General features: G+C 42.2%; 1 protein-coding gene across 5 annotated transcripts in view; it reads left to right on the top strand.

Annotated features, from left to right (window-relative positions):
- LOC147103125 (zinc finger MYM-type protein 4-like) overlaps window positions 1–21260 on the top strand; it is a 180738-nt gene that overhangs the window by 140385 nt on the left and 19093 nt on the right. For 2 of the 5 annotated variants that reach the window (XM_085962449.1, XM_085962447.1), the window contains 7 exons: window positions 7524–7674; window positions 9776–9898; window positions 13471–13514; window positions 13614–13758; window positions 16879–16994; window positions 18608–18779; window positions 20669–20884. In XM_085962449.1, coding sequence (XP_085818575.1) covers window positions 7524–7674; window positions 9776–9898; window positions 13471–13514; window positions 13614–13758; window positions 16879–16994; window positions 18608–18779; window positions 20669–20884 — 967 coding nt within the window. Of the gene's footprint in view, window positions 1–7523; window positions 7675–9772; window positions 9899–13470; window positions 13515–13613; window positions 13759–16878; window positions 16995–18607; window positions 18780–20668; window positions 20885–21260 lie in introns of all 5 variants that reach the window. The other 3 variants (XM_085962446.1, XM_085962445.1, XM_085962448.1) reach the window with 2 other exon arrangements.

Genomic DNA, 21260 nt, shown 5'->3' with positions numbered 1-21260 from the left:
TGAACTTTTCCTGAATCACTTGAAATCTTTCAGGAGTCAAAACTGTTGGGACGGCATGCAGACATGTTTAGAGTATACAAGGTAGCTTTGCATCCATGGCCTCAGTTCTCAGGGCCTCGAGCCTAATGTGGTTAGGCAAAGACCCATCTTCATATCCAAGTTTCATATTTAAATCCATTTGGGCAGACTTAAGTGAAGTATACCAATTGTGCATCAGGATTTCCGAGCTGTTCCAGAGAAAAATATTTTTTTCAGGCATGCATGAGTGTGTGGGACTTGGGTGGGGTACCAGAAAGTTACTGATACCCAAGGAACTGCACATGAGGAAAAGGCTGCAATCAGTCTTACAAATCAAGCCTTATAGCATTAATGATACAGAGCAGATGTATTGTAAAAGAACTTCCTTGCTTTATGTTACTTTAATCCTTTAAAGTTATTAAAAAAGCAGCTGTCTTTGATTTATTCAAAACCAAAATACTGTGGATGCTGGTAATCTGAAATAAAAACAAAATTTTGAAAATACTCGGCAGCAATGTTCCCCCTAAACTGTGCGGGCATGCATCTGCGTAGCAATCTGGAGGTCCCGTGCAGGCTGCTCGCAAGCTCGAAGAGTTACCACGCACGCTGCCCTGCAGCAAATTTAAAGGGACCGCACGCAAAAAAAATTAGAGGGAACATTGCTCAGCAGGTCAGACAGCACCTGTGAAGAGAGCTAACTTTTCAGGTCGATAACCTTTCGTCAGAACTCTGTTTCTGTTAACTCTGTTTCTCTCTCCATAGATGCTGCCTAACCTGTTGAGTATTTATGTCTTTGATTTATGGCTGGTGTCTCGGTAAATATGCATCATTCCTTTTAGTCGTCCTAACACTAGATGGCACTCCTGCTCCTGCAAAGTTCATCTCGTTCAGTTTGTCTACCTGGCACTGCAGGGAATTTTATTTAAATTGCAGTTTCTTTCAAGTTTATCTTTAAATACAATTTTAGAATCCCACAAAATAACAGATTTTAGTCATTGTAAGTAAGTGGTCTTGATTATGATCGAAATACTCAAATATTGCATAACAGTTTTGTACTGGAAGACATTCTGCATGTGAGATTTTCCAGTATACCTACATGTTGAATCTTGACCTCTACTGATCTTTTCTGAACTGTGGGAGTTTGCCATTCCTGCAGAATCCAAGGTATAACACTTTATTTATGGTCCTTAGTTAAGGCCTTGGGCCTCTCTTACTTCTCTTCCAACCCCCCTTCCCTGGCCGGATCGCTCCATTCCTTATTCTCAGTCTTACCCTGGCTGTCCTGCTCTGGTTCCTTTATCCACTCTCCTGCCCTCCAGTCACTCCTGCTTCCCAGTCCCCCCCTGCCTTTATCTTCTGGATCCTCTCCTGCTCTCCAGCAGTCCCCACTTGCCCATAGCCAGTTGCTCACCCATTCTCGAGCTGTTCTCACTTCCTAGCTCCAGCCTTAATCTTGCAAATTCCTGGTGATTGCAATTTTTTTTTACGTGCTGTAAGGGAGGCATTCAGAACAAATGGTGTGATGGGAAAGAGAGGGTTTAGAGTGAAGGGAGAGTGATGAAATCTAGGATATAGCATGAAGCAGGAGGAGCATGGAATGGAATTGGGGTGCTGAGGAGAAGGTGGAGGTGATGGAACTGAGGGCCAGGGTATAATACAGGAAACAATAGGAGAAAGGATGCAGGGTAGGGGCATAGAGTACAAAATGGGAGTGTGGGTATGTGGGGAAACATGTTAAGCAAGGGGTCTGGTGCACCACCCTCTTTACATTGATTTCTTCCAGGGCCCTTCCCCACCCATGATCTGAAACTTATCTGCATCCTTGCTCTGATCCCTCGCCTTCCCATCTCCCCCGCAGCTGTCACCCATGGCTAGAAAGTCTGCCACTGAATGCAACTGTGTCACCCTGGCCAGATTCTCCCCCTCCAACATGCAATCTGCATGGTCTAAAAGTCCACCATCCCAAAACAACCAAGCAACCCTAGCCAGGTTTGTCCCCCCAGCCACTGATTGTGTTCCTTCCAGAATCACTCCCGTAACTGGTGCCCCATACAAGTCACCAGAAATTGCAGCCTATGTTCCTTCCTTGCCATGCTATCCTCCACCTCCCAATCAAAGGACAATAAAGGCAATCAGGTGATAGCGGGAGTACCAGAAAGGGAAGGAGAAGCAGAGGTGCAGACAGACAGAGAACCAGCAATGTGAAGACAGCCAAGTCAGGTAAGAGACAGATCTACGCATCGAGTTAGCATGAGCTACACAATGGGTGATCTGCTAGTTTTTAAGACACGGCTAGAATTTACTGAAGCCAGCGAAAGAATGGCGCCCGCCGTTTGTTGGACTTGCCCTTGCCCATTTAATTCCTATGACCTTTTGCACTGGGAGTTGCTGTAAATTAGAGATCCAAACTAGACGCATCCCCTACAGGGTATCTGGGACCTGTGTGAACAGGGCAAGCAACTGTGTGTCTCCTTAACCAATCAGATTGAAGCATTGTTAATGAACAGCACAGAGTCTGACCCAGAAAGTGCAAGTTAGAATAGTGAATTCAATGTCAAATCAGGTACAGAAAGCAAAATAAAAGAGAGGGAAAGAAAGATTGGAATGAGAGAGAAAAAAAGAGACAGAAAAAGTTTTAAAAATTTTATTTACTTTTTAAAAAAAAACTCAACAATGATTAAAATCTGAAGGAATGAGACTCCGCACCTGTAACTGTCAATTTTCAGTGCCAGAGAGGTTGTTTGGCAGTAATTAAGTCTTATCACGCCATTCAAAAGGGTGCTTAGACTGAAATGGGCAAGCCCTAACTTTCTGTGGCGAGTTTAGTCCATCTCTATGACATCAGTACAGGAACTTCACGTCGTTCAATAAATTTGAATAGGGAGCCAGACAGTGAGATGCTGTTTTCGCGCAGTTTACGGAGGAGCACCGCATCTCCGACAGCAACTTCTGGATTTTCACATTAAACTGCGAATTATGTTGCTGTCTGATTTGCGCATTAATAACGGTGGCCACTGTTAGCCTCACCATTATTTTTACAGTAAATTCAGGCCCAATTTGTTGCATGCAGTGCCACTTTCCTACCACGAGAGGGTGTTGAAGCACCAAGTGTTTACCAGGTATGTTACACCATCCAAAAAGTCAGCAATGAACCTTGTTAAAGCGTCACACTGTGTGGGAGGGAAGGTAATTTTGTTTTCTACTTTGCCTTTTGGAGTTGTACTTGTGGTCCTTACTTCGAAGAGCAGATAATAATCAGGACCACTGACTTATGAGGTCTGTTATTTTGACGGAGTCTAGGATTTTTACCTGTGCCTTAGGGATCATGCACACAATTTTGTCCATTTTTTAATGAAAACGACAAACCACTGACCTTGATTTGTGGTTTTCACCAGGAAGCTGTGAAATACCCGCTTTCTTATGTAATGCATAGGTTATTCCAGCAAGCACATAATGGAAGCCTCCGTATGCTGGAGCAGTATTCAGAAAACTCGTGGGAACAACACTAAAATGGCACTTAATCATAGTATCTGTGTTATAAAGAATATAAGAATTGGCAGCCTTATGGCCAAAAAATGATGTCTCATTTATGAAGGTATTAATTCACTCAGTTCATGATATCCAGATTTCTTTCCAATTAATTCTGGGGTAAATATTGAGTATGTTTCGAGTATACACGTTACTCTTTGGAAACAGCAGTTTAGTTTACCCCAAGCCTCATACAGGAAAAGTTCTGATATCCGGGACCGGCGTGATGCTGATCTATCAAAAGTTCCGGAGTGGTGAGCGGATTATCTACCCAGGCTGTTTTTAACTAAGAAAAATTTAAAAATCAAGAAATGTGCAATATACAGTAATTGGGTACTCACCTACAGAATGTTGTGTTAAATGGATGGTGAAAGATGCTTGATTAAGTACAGTACTGCCAGTTGATGGTAATCCATAACTCTAATAACTTAAGTCGTTTATAAGTTTTGTTTTACTGTTAACAGTAAAACAAAACTTATAAACGACTGTGCAGTGCACCAAAACTTAAACGACTGTACAGTATAAAGTACTGTACAGTGGTTGACTGTACACTTATTCCAAGCCAACTGGTTCATCAGGATCATGCACTTTAATAGATTCTTCAGGCACTTCCAGTGCGCCAACTCTTTTGGAAGTTTTCTTAAACATGTCCCGGATGTCTGCTTGCTTAGTGGACTCTTGCCTTCTTTGCAGAAAGGTAGACTGCAGAATATGGAGCTGCATAACTTGGGCAGAATAGCAAGAATGGCTTTCAGCAAATTTGATGAATGAAGCAAGATCTGCTGCAGCTTTAGCCCAAGAAATCTTGTTCACTTCAGAAATCTCATCGTCTTCATTTTCCATCACACTTTCCTTTTCTTTCCTTGGATTCAAAACATTCTCCATTATTTCATCATCACTTAGCAAATGCACAATAGCAACTTCTCTCTCGGCATCAACCCACTGCTCAGTATCACTTTCACTGAGATGATGTAGAGGGTTTGCTGGGCCTACATCTTTCACCATGTCAGCCATTTCCATTACTGCAGTCTTCCGCGGACGAACATTGAACCCACGAAATTCCTCCTCTGAAGAAGAACCTTCAGCAAACATTACAGAAGGCCACAATTTGCACCAGGCTTGCCTCAAAGTGTGACCTTTCACCAATTTCCAGGAACATGCAACATTAAAGATGGCATCTTTAAGATTGTATTCCTTCTGAAATGCCTGAATACCTGTGTTGTCATCTTGGCTTATCAGTCTACGTAGGAAGTCTTTCTTGAAATGACACTTGAGATTTTGGATAACGCCCTGGTCCATGGGTTGTATGAGAGAAGTTACATTTGGTGGCAAATAAATGGTGACAATATTTCCAGAAACCAACTCAGATTCATGCGGATGGGCTCTACAATTATCCAGCAATAAAATGCATTTGCTATCTTCAGGTTTCCTTATTCTACGGAAATGTTCCCTCACAGATGGAGCAAAAGTATGATGGAACCAATTTGAAAAGATTTCCTTATCCATCCAAGCATTTGCTTGAGCTTTGTACTCAACAGGTAAGTGCCTCACATTTTTAAATGCACGAGGATTTTTATACTTCCCAATGACTAGAAGTTTAACCTGGTGTGACCCAGCAGCGTTAGCACGGTTACACGATCTTTATTTTTCTTGTAACCTGAAGCATTAGCCTCACTAGCCCCAGCAAGTGTTGATTCTGGCAAACACCTCCAAAATAAGCCCGTTTCATCGGCATTGTATAGCTGTGCTGGCGACAAATCATGTTGCTGCACAATCCGATTGAAATAATCGCAGTATTCTTCTGCGGCGTCGTGATCAGCTGATTTCTTCTCCCCGCAAACATCGAGTCGTCGTATCCCATGCCGTGCCTTGAAGCACGATAGCCATCCATCAGAGAAAGCACACTTGTCAGTGAGCTCCATCTTTGCATAAAAATCCTTCGCTTTTGATATTAGCATGGGTCTGGAAATCGGAACACCCTCAATGCTTCAGAGCAAACCACTCATAAAGCACGGTATCCAGCTCTTCAAGCTTAGGCTTACGAAGCGTGCGCCGTTTCTCTACACTCTTGGATGTCTCCGAGCTTGCATAAAACTTGAGCAGCTTATCCTTCTGCGCTTTGATGTCGTACATTGTTGACGAACCGATTTTGAATTCTTTCATAATGTGCATACGCTTCGCTCCCATTTCTAGTCGTTTGCATATATCAATTTTCTGTTTTAAAGTTAACACTACTCTCTTCCTTTTGGTTGGATCAACTTTTGGGATTTCCATAATGCAGTCCAATGAGTTGCAGCAGCGTGGGAGACACACAGTACTGTACTGGAACCCCGAAACATGGCGGATCAGAAGAGGCGACCGGCAGCGTGGGAGACACACACTACTGTACTGGAACCCCGAAACATGGCGGATCAGAGGAGGCTACCAGCAGCGTGGGAGACACACAGTACTGTACTGGAACCCCGAAAACTGGCGGATCAGAGGAGGCTACCGGCAGCGTGGGAGACACACAGTACTGGACTGGAACCCCGAAACATGGCGGATCAGAAGAGGCTACCGGCAGCGTGGGAGACACACAGTACTGGACTGGAACCCCGAAAACTGGCGGATCAGAGGAGGCTACCGGCAGCGTGGGAGACACACAGTACTGTACTGGAACCCCGAAAACTGGCGGATCAGAGGAGGCTACCGGCAGCGTGGGAGACACACAGTACTGTACTGGAACCCCAAAAAATGGCGGATCAGAAGAGGCTACCGGCAGCGTGGGAGGGTGAGGCTCCTGATGCAGGGTTTCTGAGGTGTTCCGAGTTCCGCTGGCGCCAAGAGGCCGAGTAGTGGCAGTTTGTAGAACTACCCCCACTGATGAACTCGGCAACCGTTGGAGACTCGGACTCGGAACCGGCAACATTGCTGGTTACTCGGGCGCTGTTTTCGGGGGGTGAATTCTGCCGGTAGAGCGAGTTTTCCGGACATACAACCACCAGTTAAACCAAAGTTTCCTGTACTATTCTGTGCAAGAGTTGAGAATTCAGGGATGACCTTAATTCTGGCTCAGTAGGGTTGGTTTCCACTGTAGTTTTTGGAGCTTCTGAGCCAGCATTGGCCAGGGTTAGTCAGTTAGCTAATTGATTGAAAGTGGCGCCTGCTAGGCACTGACTCCAAGACTGGACTGGACTGGAAGTAATGCCACTGTAGTTTGTCCTGGCACCTGCTGTTCCATTTCATGGTCACTGGGCTAGTTATTAAGACTAATTCTTAACAGCAACTGTTCACATATTTATGCGCACAACTAGATATTTTTTCTCCTGAGTGCATTGACTTAGTTGGTGTTTGGTTTTATGGTGCAGACAGCCCTCGAATATCTCAATAGGCAGTCTTCATGATTGACCCTGGGCAATGCATTTCAATGAGCTATTTGACTTGTACCAGATCATGTGCATGCCCGAACTGCACACAAGTTCACTTTTCAGAACGGGCACTTGATGGTGATCAGGAGTAGGAACTTCAGCTAATTCCTCCCCCCCTTTCAAAGCCAATGTATTACTTATTAAGTTTAGTTATTGTTTTGTAGACAAATGTGGCAGCCAATTTGTGCACAGCAAGGTCCCACAAACAACAAATGAGATAAATGACAAATCAATTTGTTTTGGTGATATTGGTTGAGGGGAGGAATGTCATCCAGGTCATGGGAGAGCGCTCTTGCTCTTCAAGTAGTGCCATTCATCTGTACCTCTTGTTTAATGTCATCTGAAAGACAGTCCCTCTGACAATATAGCACTCCTTCAGTACTGCATTGAGGTGTCAATTGAGAACGTGCTCAAATCCTGGAGTGTGACCCTTGTGACTCGAGGAGAGCGTGCTACCACTAAAAAAGCTGACACTTCGAACAGAGACCGCCAACTAATTTACAAAATATTTGCTGTATCATTTGAATGGAGTTGGACAATTTGAATGTTATTTTCCTTTTTCTTCTGTAGATGGCTAAGTGTGATTGCTGCAAACGTCAAGGTAAACTAAATGAGTCTATTAAATGGCATGGACAAACCAAAAATTTCTGTAACCTTCATTGTGTCCTCACATTCTGCAATCAGCATCACCTAACGGAAACAGCACCTCAAGATGGGAAAGGTACGAAATGCAGTTCCTACAGCTCTGCGTATGTTGTGTTTTTTATGGCCTTGGCACATAAATGTGTGTATGTTACCATATGAGCGGGATACCTAACCTAACCTACAACCCTAATCCCTGGAAATTTAGCAATTAAGCCAAGTCAACTCAGTCCTATTTGCATTTATTTCCTGGTTTCCAAATGAATGGAAATTTAGATTTAAACTAATAGATAGCAAATCATGCACCGTGCCCGCTTGAACTCTTGATGCATGCTTGCTACCGGGAGTGCAAAGTCGGAATATTTGCGGAGCCCTCGAGGCTTCATAGTACTTGCCTTCGTGTCCCAGGAAGACAAAAGTTTGGACATCTCTGCCCCATGATACATACAATGCACGAGAGTGTTGAGAAAAAAGAATTCAAATCACTGTCAAATCTTGAGCTTCCTTGAGTGAAGGGAATGTAGGTCACTGATGACATCTGTATTTAACAGCTGATAATCACATACAATTGACCAAAAACACAATTTCAATCCCCAGGTAAGTTGAAACTATAATTTAAAAAGCAACTGGGATTAAAGGGGAAGAGTTAATCTGAATTGCTACACAATGTAACAAAGGAAAATCTGTGCACTTATTAGTGTCCACAAGCAATTCCTTGTTTACAATATAAACTAAAGGGTACAATTCTAAAGGGGGTGCAGGAACAGAGAGACCTGGGGGTATATGTGCACAAATCGTTGAAGGTGGCAGGACAGGTTGAGAAAGCTGTTAAAAAAGCATACGGGATCCTGAGCTTTATAAATAGAGGCATCGAGTACAAAAGCAAGGAATTTATGATGAATCTTTATAAACTGGTTCGGCCACAATTGGAGTATTGTGTCCAATTCTGAGCACCGCACTTTAGGAAGGATGTGAAGACTTTAGAGAGGGTGCAGAAAAGATTTACAAGAATGGTTCCAGGGATGAGAGACTTCAGTTACATGGATAGACTGGCGAAACTGGGGTAGTTCTCCATAGAGCTGAGAAGATTGAGAGGAGATATGATAGAAGTATTCAAAATCATGAGGGGTCTAGACAGAGTAGAGAGAGAGAAATTGTTCCCATTGGCAGAAGGACACAGATTTAAGGTGATTGGCAGAAGATCCAAAGGCGACATGAGGAAAAACTTTTTTACGCAGCGAGTGGTTATGATCTGGGATGCACTGCCTGAAAGTGTGGTGGAGGCAGATTCAATCGTGGCTTTCAAAAGGGAATTAGATAAGTACCTGAAGGAATGTTTTTTTTGCATAGCTATGGGGAAAGGGCGGGGGATTGGGACTAGCTGAAGTGCTCTTGCAGAGAGCCGAATGGCCTCCTACTGTGCTGTACTGATTCGATGATTCCATACATGCTTTAAGCTCTTAAAGTAAATTGCCTAAGGTAGCTTGGGAAAAGACATTTAGTATTGAATCCCCTGTTCAGTTGCAACACGATTGTGATGTGCCCCAGTAAAGAGCTATGATTCTCTAAAACTTGTATATGTATGTGTGTTTGCATGTACATCTGTAATATATTAAAATGGAGGTAAAATCAACCAATTTTTAGTACTAATTAAGGCCACTAATTAGTTTTCACACATACATGCACATAGAATGTGAACCTGAAATTTTCACACACCCCACCAATACTTAATAAAAATGCAATTTGACTTATTAAACCATTATAAATCAGTGGCCATGATATATATTGTATAAAAGAACATATACTTTGATTCACTGAGCAACGCCACTGGAGGTGGGTGTCTGCAAAACCAGCATCCAGTTACCCTGAAAGGACCCACCCACTGTGCTATCCAGTTCCCTAAAATTTGTTTGTGTGCATTTTTAGACATCTGCATGTAAAATTGTCACAAATATGCAATATCCATTGTTTAAAAAATCTTAATGCACCCTCTAAATAAAATAAAATTGTAATTCTGATGATTTGATACAGAAGTACTGCATTGGTCCTCACGGGTTACTTTAAAACTTACAAATATTTTTTAAAAATCAAACTTCAATTGATGTTATTTGATGAACTATAAACTACTCGAGATTAAATGTTTTGTATGATTACTGAAAATCACCATCATCTTTCAGCAGTAACGGTACCAAATGTTCCCAGTGGCCAGAGGAAGGAGTCTACTCCTGTCATAGCAAACGTGATGTCGTTGGCTAATACCCCGCCAGTACAGAATGCTGCTAGTTCAACCACAACTTCAAATGGTATGGAAGCTGCTGCAAGCTAGAGTTTAACATTTGCCCATCTTATATCAAAGCAAAGTACGTGGAGACTTAAATGTGTGTTGCATGCTAGTAGAGGAACATGAATTCCCAGCTAAACATGATGTGCTGCCTGGTCTTAAGTGCATTTTTTTCTTTGTTTGATATTTTTATATCTCCTACTCCTGAAAGAATGCCTTCATATTGTACACCATTTGCCAAGCAGGCAGGTGACCTCATAGGTCTCTGTTAGTGATTTCCTGTAACTATTTACGAGCAGGTACAGGCAGCTGGTCTGAATTAGGGGACTTGCACCATTCATTTCTTATTTCCTTCTTCTCTCATTATGGAAGATGCCCATCCATTGCTCATTGCATCTGCTGACCACAAGGCCGATTTTGGAAGCTTATTTTGTGGGGCAAACCCACTACCTGCTACTCTATGGCGCAGCATAATAGAACTCCACTGTTCTGCAGGCCCGCAGCCTTCAAGTGCCCCTCTCGGATGGCTATTTTTCATGTGAAAGGCTTGAAGGCAGTTTGATTGAGGAGTCAGTAGGCGGTAGTATCTCAGCTGTGTATTCTATCTTCGTTAAACAGCCATTCAAACACTTCCAACAGGATCAGTCGATAGCAACTATGAACCCTGACTGATTGAAGTGAAATAATAACTCTACCAGGGCCTAAACAGACTGACCACATGATTTTGGATGGCTGATTGTTTTCTACTGAGGATTTTCCTCTGTACCTGAAGTTCTTCAAACCTCTTTTTTTTAATTGTCAGTTGATTGTGCTTAATTATAGAACTGTAGAAGTGTACAGCACAGAAGGAGGTTATTCAGCACTTGTGTGTATAGAATATTTGCTTGAACAATCCAAAACTAATCCCACTGTCCTGCTATGTCCCCATATCTAGTGTCTTCCTCTGATTCAAATATTTACCTACTCTTTTTCTTAAATAATAGTGGTGTCTACCTCAATCACTCTTGTGGCAAAACATTCCATGCTGTTAACTACTCTGAGTAAGGAAATTTATCCAAACCTCCCCCTTCACTTTTAGTGATAATTTTAAATTGATCCTCAGCACTTAGTCCCCCAAACAGTGGAGCAGCCTCTTCCTATTCACATTATTAAAGCCCTTCCTAATTTAAAAAAGCTTCAATTAAATCTCGTCTTGGCTTTCTCTGCTTCAGTGAAAATAGTCCCAGTGTCTCAAGTCTATCCTCATAACCATAGTTTCTCATCCCATTATCATCCTGGTGGATTTACACTGCATATTCACTGTGGCTTTAATGCCCTTTCAAGAACGAGCCGTCCAAAACTTCTCGACTCCAGCCAGGCCCTAACCATTGTCTGGTACAAATTTATCACAATCTCTTCGCTTTTGTCCTCCTGTCCCTATTTGTAAAAACCCAAATGATATTGGTATTTTTAAGGGCTTTTTTTTAATCTACTTCTACTCGTACTTTCTATTTCTCCCTACCTTCAGCACCTTTCTATTAATTCTATAGTCCAGAAATTGCGGTTGTACTGATGGTGAAACTGTCAGCGTTTGCCGTCATTACTCTGTGAAACTGACAGCAACTTCTGGGTTTTGCACATGCGTTGTTAAATGTGGAAATCGAGAAGTTGCTGTCGGTGATTCCCCGCTCCTCCACAGGGTGCGCTGTTGAAGTCCTCGCAGATGGAAATCTTACAAATCACTTGAATTGACGTGAACCTCCATTTTTTTATGTTCTAATCTCGCTGTAAAAAGCCCCCCGAAAAAGTTAAGCCTGTTGAATGAGGTATAACTAGGTTTTTAATGGTGTACCAAGTCATAATTACTGCTGAATAACCTCTCTGGCCCTGAAAAACTAATTTTATATTTGTGGAATGTCAAATTTCGCCATTATGATAAAAATTCCCACATTTTTAACATCATAAAAATTATTTTTTTTAAAGATTGTTTGATATTTCAGCTTAATCCCATGTGTATGTCCTAATTTTTATTTTGCTCTCTGTAAAGTGATTAAGACATGAAGGATAATCGGTGCTTTTTACTTCCTGGTTTGCCGACTGAGAATTCTTCGATGTGATTGGCTGCTTGGCCTGCTTGATGACATCACTGCTGCTGGACGCCAGAGATCCCCTAGGAATGGCGCCAGAATCAAACTAATGTTGGGAAAGGTGAAATCCCCCCCCCCAGAGTTTGCTAGAACTTTGTGGGCAGCTTTCTTTGAGGTCAGCAGCAAGCGCTGTCACCTTGTCGCTGGCCACAAAATCCAGGCCTATATTTTTCCTGCCAAATGCATTACCTCACACTTCTCAACAATGAATTGCATCTGCCACCTGCCTGCCCATTCTGCCAACCTGCCTACATCCTCCTGAAGTCTTTTACAGTCCATATTGCTGTTGCCAAACTAATTACTTCCGTGTCTCAACAAATTGTGCTCCCTTTGCCCAAGTCCAAATCATTTTTAAATCTCAAGATGTTAACCCAGCACTGAACCCTGGGGTACACTAGTTCCAATCCAATGCAACATCCATTAATTCTAACCCTTTTGGTTTGTCAACCAACTTTATATCCATGCTACTACATATGCCTGAATTTTTATTATAAGCTCCTGCAAGATACTTTATCAGGTTAATACAGAGGAGTGTTTAGGAAGACATCTATCATGGTCGATAAAGATTCTATTTTACATTAAAAGTTACTTTTTCCTTTGGCTACTCTGTCATACTTTTTAAGCATAGTGACACAAATGAGTATAAATAATGAATGTGTCTGTGCTTGTGTGTGACGCGTTACATGTACAGATTTCTTCATATGCATGTTCATGCTACTTCTTTGTGATTGCAGAATAATCTCTCCCTTTAGTCCCAATTATTCTGTCTCTTTCCCATTGCATGACAATAGAGTTCCACTGACTTCAGTTTGCCATCCAACCAGTTTACAGCAACAACTTAAACAAAAAGGCAGTTGCCAAATTGGCCACGATTAGAGTTCAGATCAACAAAAGGTTAAATGGATGCTTCTTTACTAATAACTCATCTTGTAATTGACTTTCTCGTGTATTTCTTGGTAGGTGAAAGTTTTGTTTGAGAGGAGAACATCTCTGGGGCATGCAGTGGGGAAAATATTTAGGCAACCTGTAGCATAGCTTTTTACAGACCCTCCTTGAAGTCCACCTCTGACCAAGCTTTTATCTTGACTCCATGTCCATTTTTTGATTGTACCTATGTGAAGCGCCTTAAGATGATTTTCTGTATTGCAGGCACTATATAAATGCAAGCTGTTAGAGATTCAGAAAGCCATTTTCCTTAATCTTGTTTCCTTGTTTATGTATGTAGTAGTTGCATGTATATTAAAAAGTACACCTTTTGTCCTATGTTGAGCAGCTAAATGTTAAGAGCAGACAGGATAGGAGGAAAGAGGTATATATTCAGAGGAGGATGTGTAATTCGTTATACTGTTGAGCTCTTGTCTTGGGTGCTGTTCACCAGTATATTTAAATAAATTCAAGGCATACTGCAATGTTTTTCCTGCAGAACTAAGCAGGCCATGATTGTGTACTGAGATTTATTTATTTTTAGCAGGTGGAACTCGTACCACTTCAGGAACTCAGGTTAGTGGAGAGGTAAGTAACGAGTTTGGTTAGTGTTTAGTTCCACTATTCTGAATTGTTTGCAGTTAACGGTGTCTTTACATCAGGTTTCTTCAATCTGTTGATAATTAGATCAGCACTCAGACGGAAACTCCTCGACTACCACCTTCTGCTCCACCCAAGGTGCTCAAGAATAAAGCAGTACTGTGTAAACCTCTCACACAGACCAAAGCGACCTCCTGTAAGCCACACACTCAGACCAAGGCTTGTCAGACAGGTAATGTGTGTGTGGATGTATGTTCACTTGTACACATATGTAGTAATAGTTTCATTATATATGCAGTTGATTATCGTACAACTAAGTTGTTAAGAAATATATTTGAATGAAGATTTCTATTAACTCTATATTAAAAACAACCAATTTCCAAAGCCTTGTGCCACAGTCCATGTAACCAATCAGTTAACAGTTCAATCCAAACAAAAACGGTTGAAATTTGGAGTGTTTTTGTTTCTCCTGTCTATGAAGTGGCGCAACAGGAAAGCACCTGCAGCAAGGGCTGTACCCCATAAACTTTACACAGAATGAATTGAAGGTATTGCACTGGTGCCAGAGGGTAAGCCAGAGATTTCCTGAGCCTAACGCAAGCTTCAGCATGATTATCAGCGACTGCATTTCTGAGTAATTCTTTGTCTTTAAGATTGAGACCATCCGTTCAGCTGCCTCTGCCACTTCCCTTCCTTCCCCTAGCCCACCAGACCAAACTTTCTCTAAGGTTCCCCCCTGCCCTAGTCCTGAACTTGCATCTTTCTCCAGTTTCTCTCCGATCTCCCCTCATGACCTGTCCGCACTCATCTTGTCCATGAGACCCACTTTCTGCTCCTACGATCCTATTCCCACCAAACTGCTGACCACCCAACTTCCTTTTGGCTCCCATGTTAGCTGACATTGTTAACGGTTCTCTCTCCTCAGGTACTGTCCCCATCTCCCTCAAACCTGCTGTCATCACCTCAAAAAACCAACCCTTGATCCCTCCGTCCTTGCAAAGTACCACCCCATCTCCAACCTCCCTTTCCCCTCAAGTCCTTGAACGTGTTGTCGCCTCCCAAATCCATGACCATCTTTCTCGTAATTCCATGTTTGAATCCCTCCAAATCAGGTTTCCGCCCTTGCCACAGTACCGAAACGGCTCTCATCAAAGTCATAAATGACATCCTTTGTGACTGTGACAAAGGTAAACTATCCCTCCTCGTCCTTCTTGACTTGTCTGCAGCCTTTGATACAGTTGACCACTCCATCCTTCTCCAACGCCTCTCCACCGTCGTCCAGCTGGGTGGGACTGCACTCGCCTGGTTCCGTCTTATCTATCTAATCGTAGCCAGAGAATCACCTGCAACGGCTTCTCTTCCCGCTCCTGGATCGTTGCCTCTGGTGTCCCCCAAGGATCTATCCTTGGCCTCCTCCTATTTCTCATCTACATGTTGCCCCTTGGCAACATCGTCTGAAAACACAGCGTCTGTTTCCACATGTACGCTGACAGCACCCAGCTCTACCTCACTACCACTTCCCTCGACCCCTCCACATTCTCTAAATTGTCAGACTGCTTGTCCGACATCCAGTTCTGGATGAGCAGAAATTTTCTCCAATTAAATATTGGGAAGACTGAAGCCATTGTTTTCAGTCCCCGCCACAAACTCCGTTCCCTAGCCACTGACTCCATCTCTCTCCCTAACATCTGTCTGAGGCTGAACCACAGTTCGCAATCTTGGTGTCATATTTGACCCTGAAATGAGCTGCTGACCACATATCTGCAGCATAACAAAGACCGCCTATTTCCACCTCCGTAACATTGCCCGTCTCCGCCCTTCCCTCAGCTCATCCGCTGCTGAAACCCTCATCCATGCCTTTGTTACCTCTAGACTTGACTACTCCAATGCACTCCTGGCTGGCCTCCCACATTCTACCCTACGTAAACTTGAGGTCATCCAAAACTCAGCTGCCCGTGCCCTAACTCTCACCAAGTCCCGTTCACCCATCACCCCTGTGCTCGCTGACCTACATTGGCTCTCGGTTAAGCAACACCTCGATTTCAAAATTCTCATCCTTGTTTTCAAATCCCTCCATGGCCTCACCCCTCCCTATCTCTGTAATCTCCTTCAGCCCCACGACCCCCCACTCGAGATATCTGTGCTCCTCTAATTCTGCCCTCTTGAGCATCCCTGATTATAATCGTTCAACCTTTGGTGGCCGTGCCTTCTGTTGCCTAGGCCCTAAGCTCTGGAATTCCCTGCCTAAACCTCTCCGCCTTGCTACCTCTCTTTCCTCCTTATAGACGCTCCTTAAAACCTACCTCTTTGACCAAGCTTTTGGTCACCTGCCCTAATTTCTCCTTATGTGGCTCGGTGTCAAATTTTTTGACTTTTAATACTCCTGTGAAGCACCTTGGGACGTTTTACTACATTGAAGGTGCTGTATAAATACAAGTTGTTGCTGTAATTAGTTGTATGTGAGGCGCTTCAAGCCACTTCTGAGAGATGTGAAAAGGTGTCATAAAAATGTGCAAGTCTTACTTTCAGCAATCTTGTTTCCGTAAGTGACGGTTCACTCTGAATGTGATTTCTAGGTACAACAGTTCCAAGCAATGCGACTGGGACAGAGTTCCACTAAATTACAACTCTGCTTAGTGTTCTTTCCTAAAAGCTCTTAAATGTAGAAGAGTTTATGCTTAGATCAGAGATTTTATACAATGGAGGTGATTTGGTGCACTGGATTTGAATACAGTGTGGCTGCATAGGGAGTACAGGAAACTTTGGTTTATCCGGAGGTTGTATGTCCGGAAACCTCGATCTAACGGCAGAAATCAGCAGCCGTTTTGGTTAGGTTTTTTTCCTTCTAGCATTTTTTAACAGTCAGGCTCTGGAAGCGTCTCTGTAGCTTAGCAACAGCTTCAGAGACGCTTCCAAGGTACGGGCCGAGTGTTTACAAGCTGTTGCTAAGCAACGGTGTTTGTTGTCAGATACGGAGATGAAAACCTCCGTATCCTTCAACATTAGCGCTGGTCTATCCGGAAGTTTTGATAGATCGGCAGCAGCTCGGTCCCGTCGGTGCCGGATATCGCGAAGTTTCCTGTAATGTGGTACATTGCAATTTTACGCATAGGTCAGATATGTGATTATCTGGAATTGTACTAGTTAGTTAAATAATAGTACTATAGAGTTTACAACGTGCAAGAACAAATTCTGAAACAGACCACCTGGCCTTGTAGCCTTGTTGAAATTGTCAATTTATGTTGCTGGAAAGCTTTGGCATTGATTAAAGGTGAAACATTTTGTATCTGTTTACAAATTAGCACATGGTTCTATATTATTGTTCCCATCTGCCTTGTCTCTTTTTTTCCAGAAGAGGATTGGAAGCCACAGCTGATTGTTTTGCCCATTCCTGTGCCAATCTATATTCCTGTGCCTCTACATCTTTACTCACAGTTTACACCATTACCACTAGGGATGCCTGTGCCCGTAAGTTACACTCAAAACCGTAGGCGTCTGTCAAAAAGTTTCCTATCGGCTGTTTTAGATAATACAATGCAGAGGCTTCAGTGTGTTATAAGGCAGTAACACGTTATTCTAAGGAGCAACAGTCGTGATTTTTAATACCACCTGAACCTCAAGAGGTGCTAAGTTCTTGAAGTACATTGCATCTTGAGTTTTTAAAGGCATACTAAAATTAGAGTTTCTGAGACTGGTTTTAATACATTTTCAGAAACTTTTAAGTTGGTGTCAGGTATTGCGATGGACAGCAACAAATAGCAGGCTTCACTACCATGTGATCTGAGCAGCATTGATATTAGGACTTATCTTGTTACGAGTTACAGAATAGATTGTAATTGTAATAGATAATGACAGCACATTACAAAGCAGTAATTCAAGCAAGTGGTTCTGATAACATCTCGGCAACGAGTATCAGGACTGTAACTGTCAGGCCACGCCATATCCCTGATGCTCTGACGTTCCTGTAAGATGAGCAGCACATGAGATATTGCAGCAACTTGCTCAAGAAATCTTCAGTTAAAATGAGGAAATTCAATGCAATGTACAATTCAGATTCAGAGGCAGCACCAAAGTCTGAATCTCGGTAGATTGTGTGTGAGAGATGCATTGCAGACCTTGGCATAGCTGTCCTGCAATAAGTTTTTGGAAACTTGGAGTTTTAGACTAACTGTTACTGTGACAGTCTGCAGATGAGAGACTGTATCCAGTCATCCTGTACATTCCAAAAGTTCCAAGTCCATAAGTATTAGACTTACAAGAAGCGAAGCAGTAGGTCAATAAGTTTCTTTTACTTTTTTTTCCTCTTGTGTGCAGTTTGTTTTTACATTTATAAAAAAAAACCTCTTCATCTTAATCAGAATGGAAGTGCCTGTGAGAATAACCACATTTTTGTTGGGCTGATCAATTCAAGATAGTTAAATACACAAATGAGATTTATTCTGTGAAATGCCTGGTCAACATAATGTAGAACAAAATGCCTGGTGTTATCTTGTTTCCGTGAGTTTACTATGACTGTATCGGCCTTCTGCACTTGTTTGATTGAGTGAGATATTGTCCAGAGCATTATGGCCATGTCGTAAATATGAGACAAAATTGTATAGAATTAGAGTTCTCGGAGTCAGATAATGATACAGCAGCGTGCATTGCTGATGGTGCTTCTAGTGTTTTCTAGAGACTCTATGATGCCACACTTGGCGCTACAATGGAGAAACAGGCAAAACCAAATCTGGGAATATTTAGAAATAAAACGGTTATCACTTCTAGTAATTTAACAACAGAATTTGATTGGTAAAGTTAAATACTTGTAACTGGTTCTCTAAAGATTTTTAATCTCTTGTAATTGCCAAAGTACAATAAATACTCCATGTGGTAGATTTTCACTTGACTGCCTGGAGGAGCGGATTGGCCACTCCTTATTGAAACTGCCTGATTCTCATTCCATTGATAGCCATGGAATGAAAATCAGGTGGGTTATATAAAGGGCAGGTGAAACTCTCGGCCAAATTACTGCGAAGACGGTGGGGGAAGATGAAAATCTAGCTCTGTATTCTAAAAAAACAAGATTTTCCCTTACATTTCAGCTGCCAGTTCCAATGTTCATTCCAACAACGCTGGACAGTGCAGACAGAATAATCGAAACAATCCAGGAAATAAAGGAGAAGATTCCCTCAAACCCTTTTGAAGCAGATCTTCTAACAATGGCTGCAATGATTGCAGAAGAGGAGGAGAAAGAGAAAACAATTTCACATGGTGGTCAGTATAGATTAGAAATGTAATGTCCAGTTTCGAATTCAACTCTTTGATATTTAGTTTGGAGAATGATCACTTATAATAAACCTGTTCCAAAGGTGGCACAATTTTTTTATTTTTTCAACGTGAGAGCTGCAAGAGCCTATCTTTTTAAATAGTTTAATGAAGACTTTCTTTTAACTCTCGATTTCTGATAATCGCATAACCCGAGGTCAGCGGTGCGAGTGCACAAACAATTGTATGCCTGGAATTAATATTCACCATTATTTGTCATTGGGACTAAAGTAAACATTGGGGTGATAGTAAGCTGTTACAAAAACAGTTTGCATTTATATAGCACCTTTTAACATAAACAATGTCCTATACGCTTTACAGAGGGGAGAGGAAAAAAGGAATGGACAAGAAACTGGTGCAAGAGTTGGGAGCGATGACAAAGTTTGGTTGAAAAAATGGATTTTAAGAAGCTTTATAAAAGCGCAGGAGAGGGCACGAAGTTGGCGGAGATTGCAGAGTGGGACAAGGTCATGGAGGGATTTGAAATTTAATGCATTGGGGATCAGGAAGCCAATATAGATCAATGAGAATGGAGACGATTGGCAAACATGACATAGTGCAGGTACAGGATACAGGCAGCTGACTTTTGAAAAAGTTTGAGTTTTGCTGAGGAAGCCAGTAAAGTGGATATTGAAGAAATTGAACCTAGAGGTGACAAAAACATGGGTAGGGTGGGCACAGGTGAACAATGTTGTGAAAGTAGAAATAGGTGGTCTTGATGGACAGGATGTGGGGCCGCCTCTGGTTTCAACAGGGCGTTGAAGTTTCAATCCGTTTGGTTCAGGCTGTGCAGGTAGCTGGGAAGGGGGACAGAGTCAGTGGCAAGGGGACAGAGTTTGTGGGCCAAAAATACTTACTTTGGTTTTCCTGATGTTCAGTTGGAGAAAATCTTGACTCATTCATGTCTTGATTCCTGACAGGCAACTTCAGAATTTTGGACATGAAACACATCATCATGTAGTGCATTCATGTCAAGGAGTGCGAAGGCACCACTCACCACTTAATAGCATAGTGCATTTGAGCCCTAGAGTGCAAGGGAACAACTTTGTGTCTACCATACCCTAAAGTGGAAGTTCAGTAATCCTGGAAAGCTGTTGGTGGAACTGCTGAACAGAAACCAAGCACTTCCTCATGGGAAGGGAAAGAAAACTCAGTAGTGCAAGCAAACCCAGAACATACGCACATACATCTGTAACAGCCAATTACAGAATAGCATTGCCAAATTTTGGAAGTAGATTGTTTGCCTACCTTCATACTTGCATGGAATACTAAAGGAGGAGAGGAAATTTATAATTCAGGGAAGACATTTTTTTAAAAGCCTAATTAGCATCGAATCTCATAGTTAGCTTGAGTTAGTTTTTAATGTTGCAAGGCTTTTTGTTCAATGAAATACAAAGGAGATTAGTTGGGTTAGCACCCACCTCCCATCCCAAGAGGTCCTATGCAATATTACGGTATCATCACTCGTGGCTGTCCTTATCCACACATGTACATACTGCTTGATTAAGCTCTATCCACAATTGTATGTATTTATACTTGAGTTTGTTGCATTTCTGACACTGCACTACTTTTAAGAATTGCTGACCTGTTTCATCTACATACCACAACAGTATCTCAGTAAAATTACTTTTGATCTCGTGAGGAAAGGGATGCTACTTAAACATAGCTCTACCTTAATACAATCTTCACTGCAATTAGCATACAAAAAACTAAATTGGACCTTTTCTTGAGGGTTAAAAACATGTAATTATTTTTTCCCTTTGAGTTAAGTCATGTGGTAAAGTTAAATACATTATCAACCTGAACAAATGTTCTATTCATTGTGGTTCTCCTTTCAGATCAGGGTAGCACGTACAGTGGGGATCTTGAGTCTGAGGCGGTGTCCACGCCGCACAGCTGGGAGGATGAACTGAGCAACTTTACTCTGAAACAGTCTCTCACATCTGCACCTGCACCTGCACCTCCACCTCCACCTCCACCACCACCTGAGCCAGAGATACAGTCACTCGGCGTTGAAGAACTTGAGGACGATCTGGAAGCCGACATTACAATAGGTCAGTAATAGCAGTCAACGGAGAGGTTTTATAGTCATATGTGTCTTTGAAAGTAAAATCTAGATCTAATTCGTCCAAAATGCTGTAGTTCCCCCCGCCCCTTGCCCACCAAGCAGCATTAAAATGTTTGAATCTTGGAATTTAATTAAATAAAAATGTTGAAATCAACTGTGGTTTCATGATAACGTGGTTAAATGCGCTGTATAGTATGACACTGAGCCAGTGAACAAGAAAGCTTTTTGATTCAATACCTGTTCTGTGTTGCATTAGTTAATGCCAGTCTGGGCTGCATTAAGTATTGTTGCTGGCTGAGGTAAGGGCAAAATTAAAGAGTTTCTGTCCCTCATTGCGCTATACTAGCTTCTGCTTGAAAGTG

This window comes from Somniosus microcephalus, chromosome 20, assembly GCF_052327205.1.
Source record: "Somniosus microcephalus isolate GS21.2 chromosome 20, FLI_Smic_1.0, whole genome shotgun sequence".
Classification (NCBI taxonomy): domain Eukaryota; kingdom Metazoa; phylum Chordata; class Chondrichthyes; order Squaliformes; family Somniosidae; genus Somniosus; species Somniosus microcephalus.
This window is presented reverse-complemented; position numbering and strand designations above follow the sequence as displayed.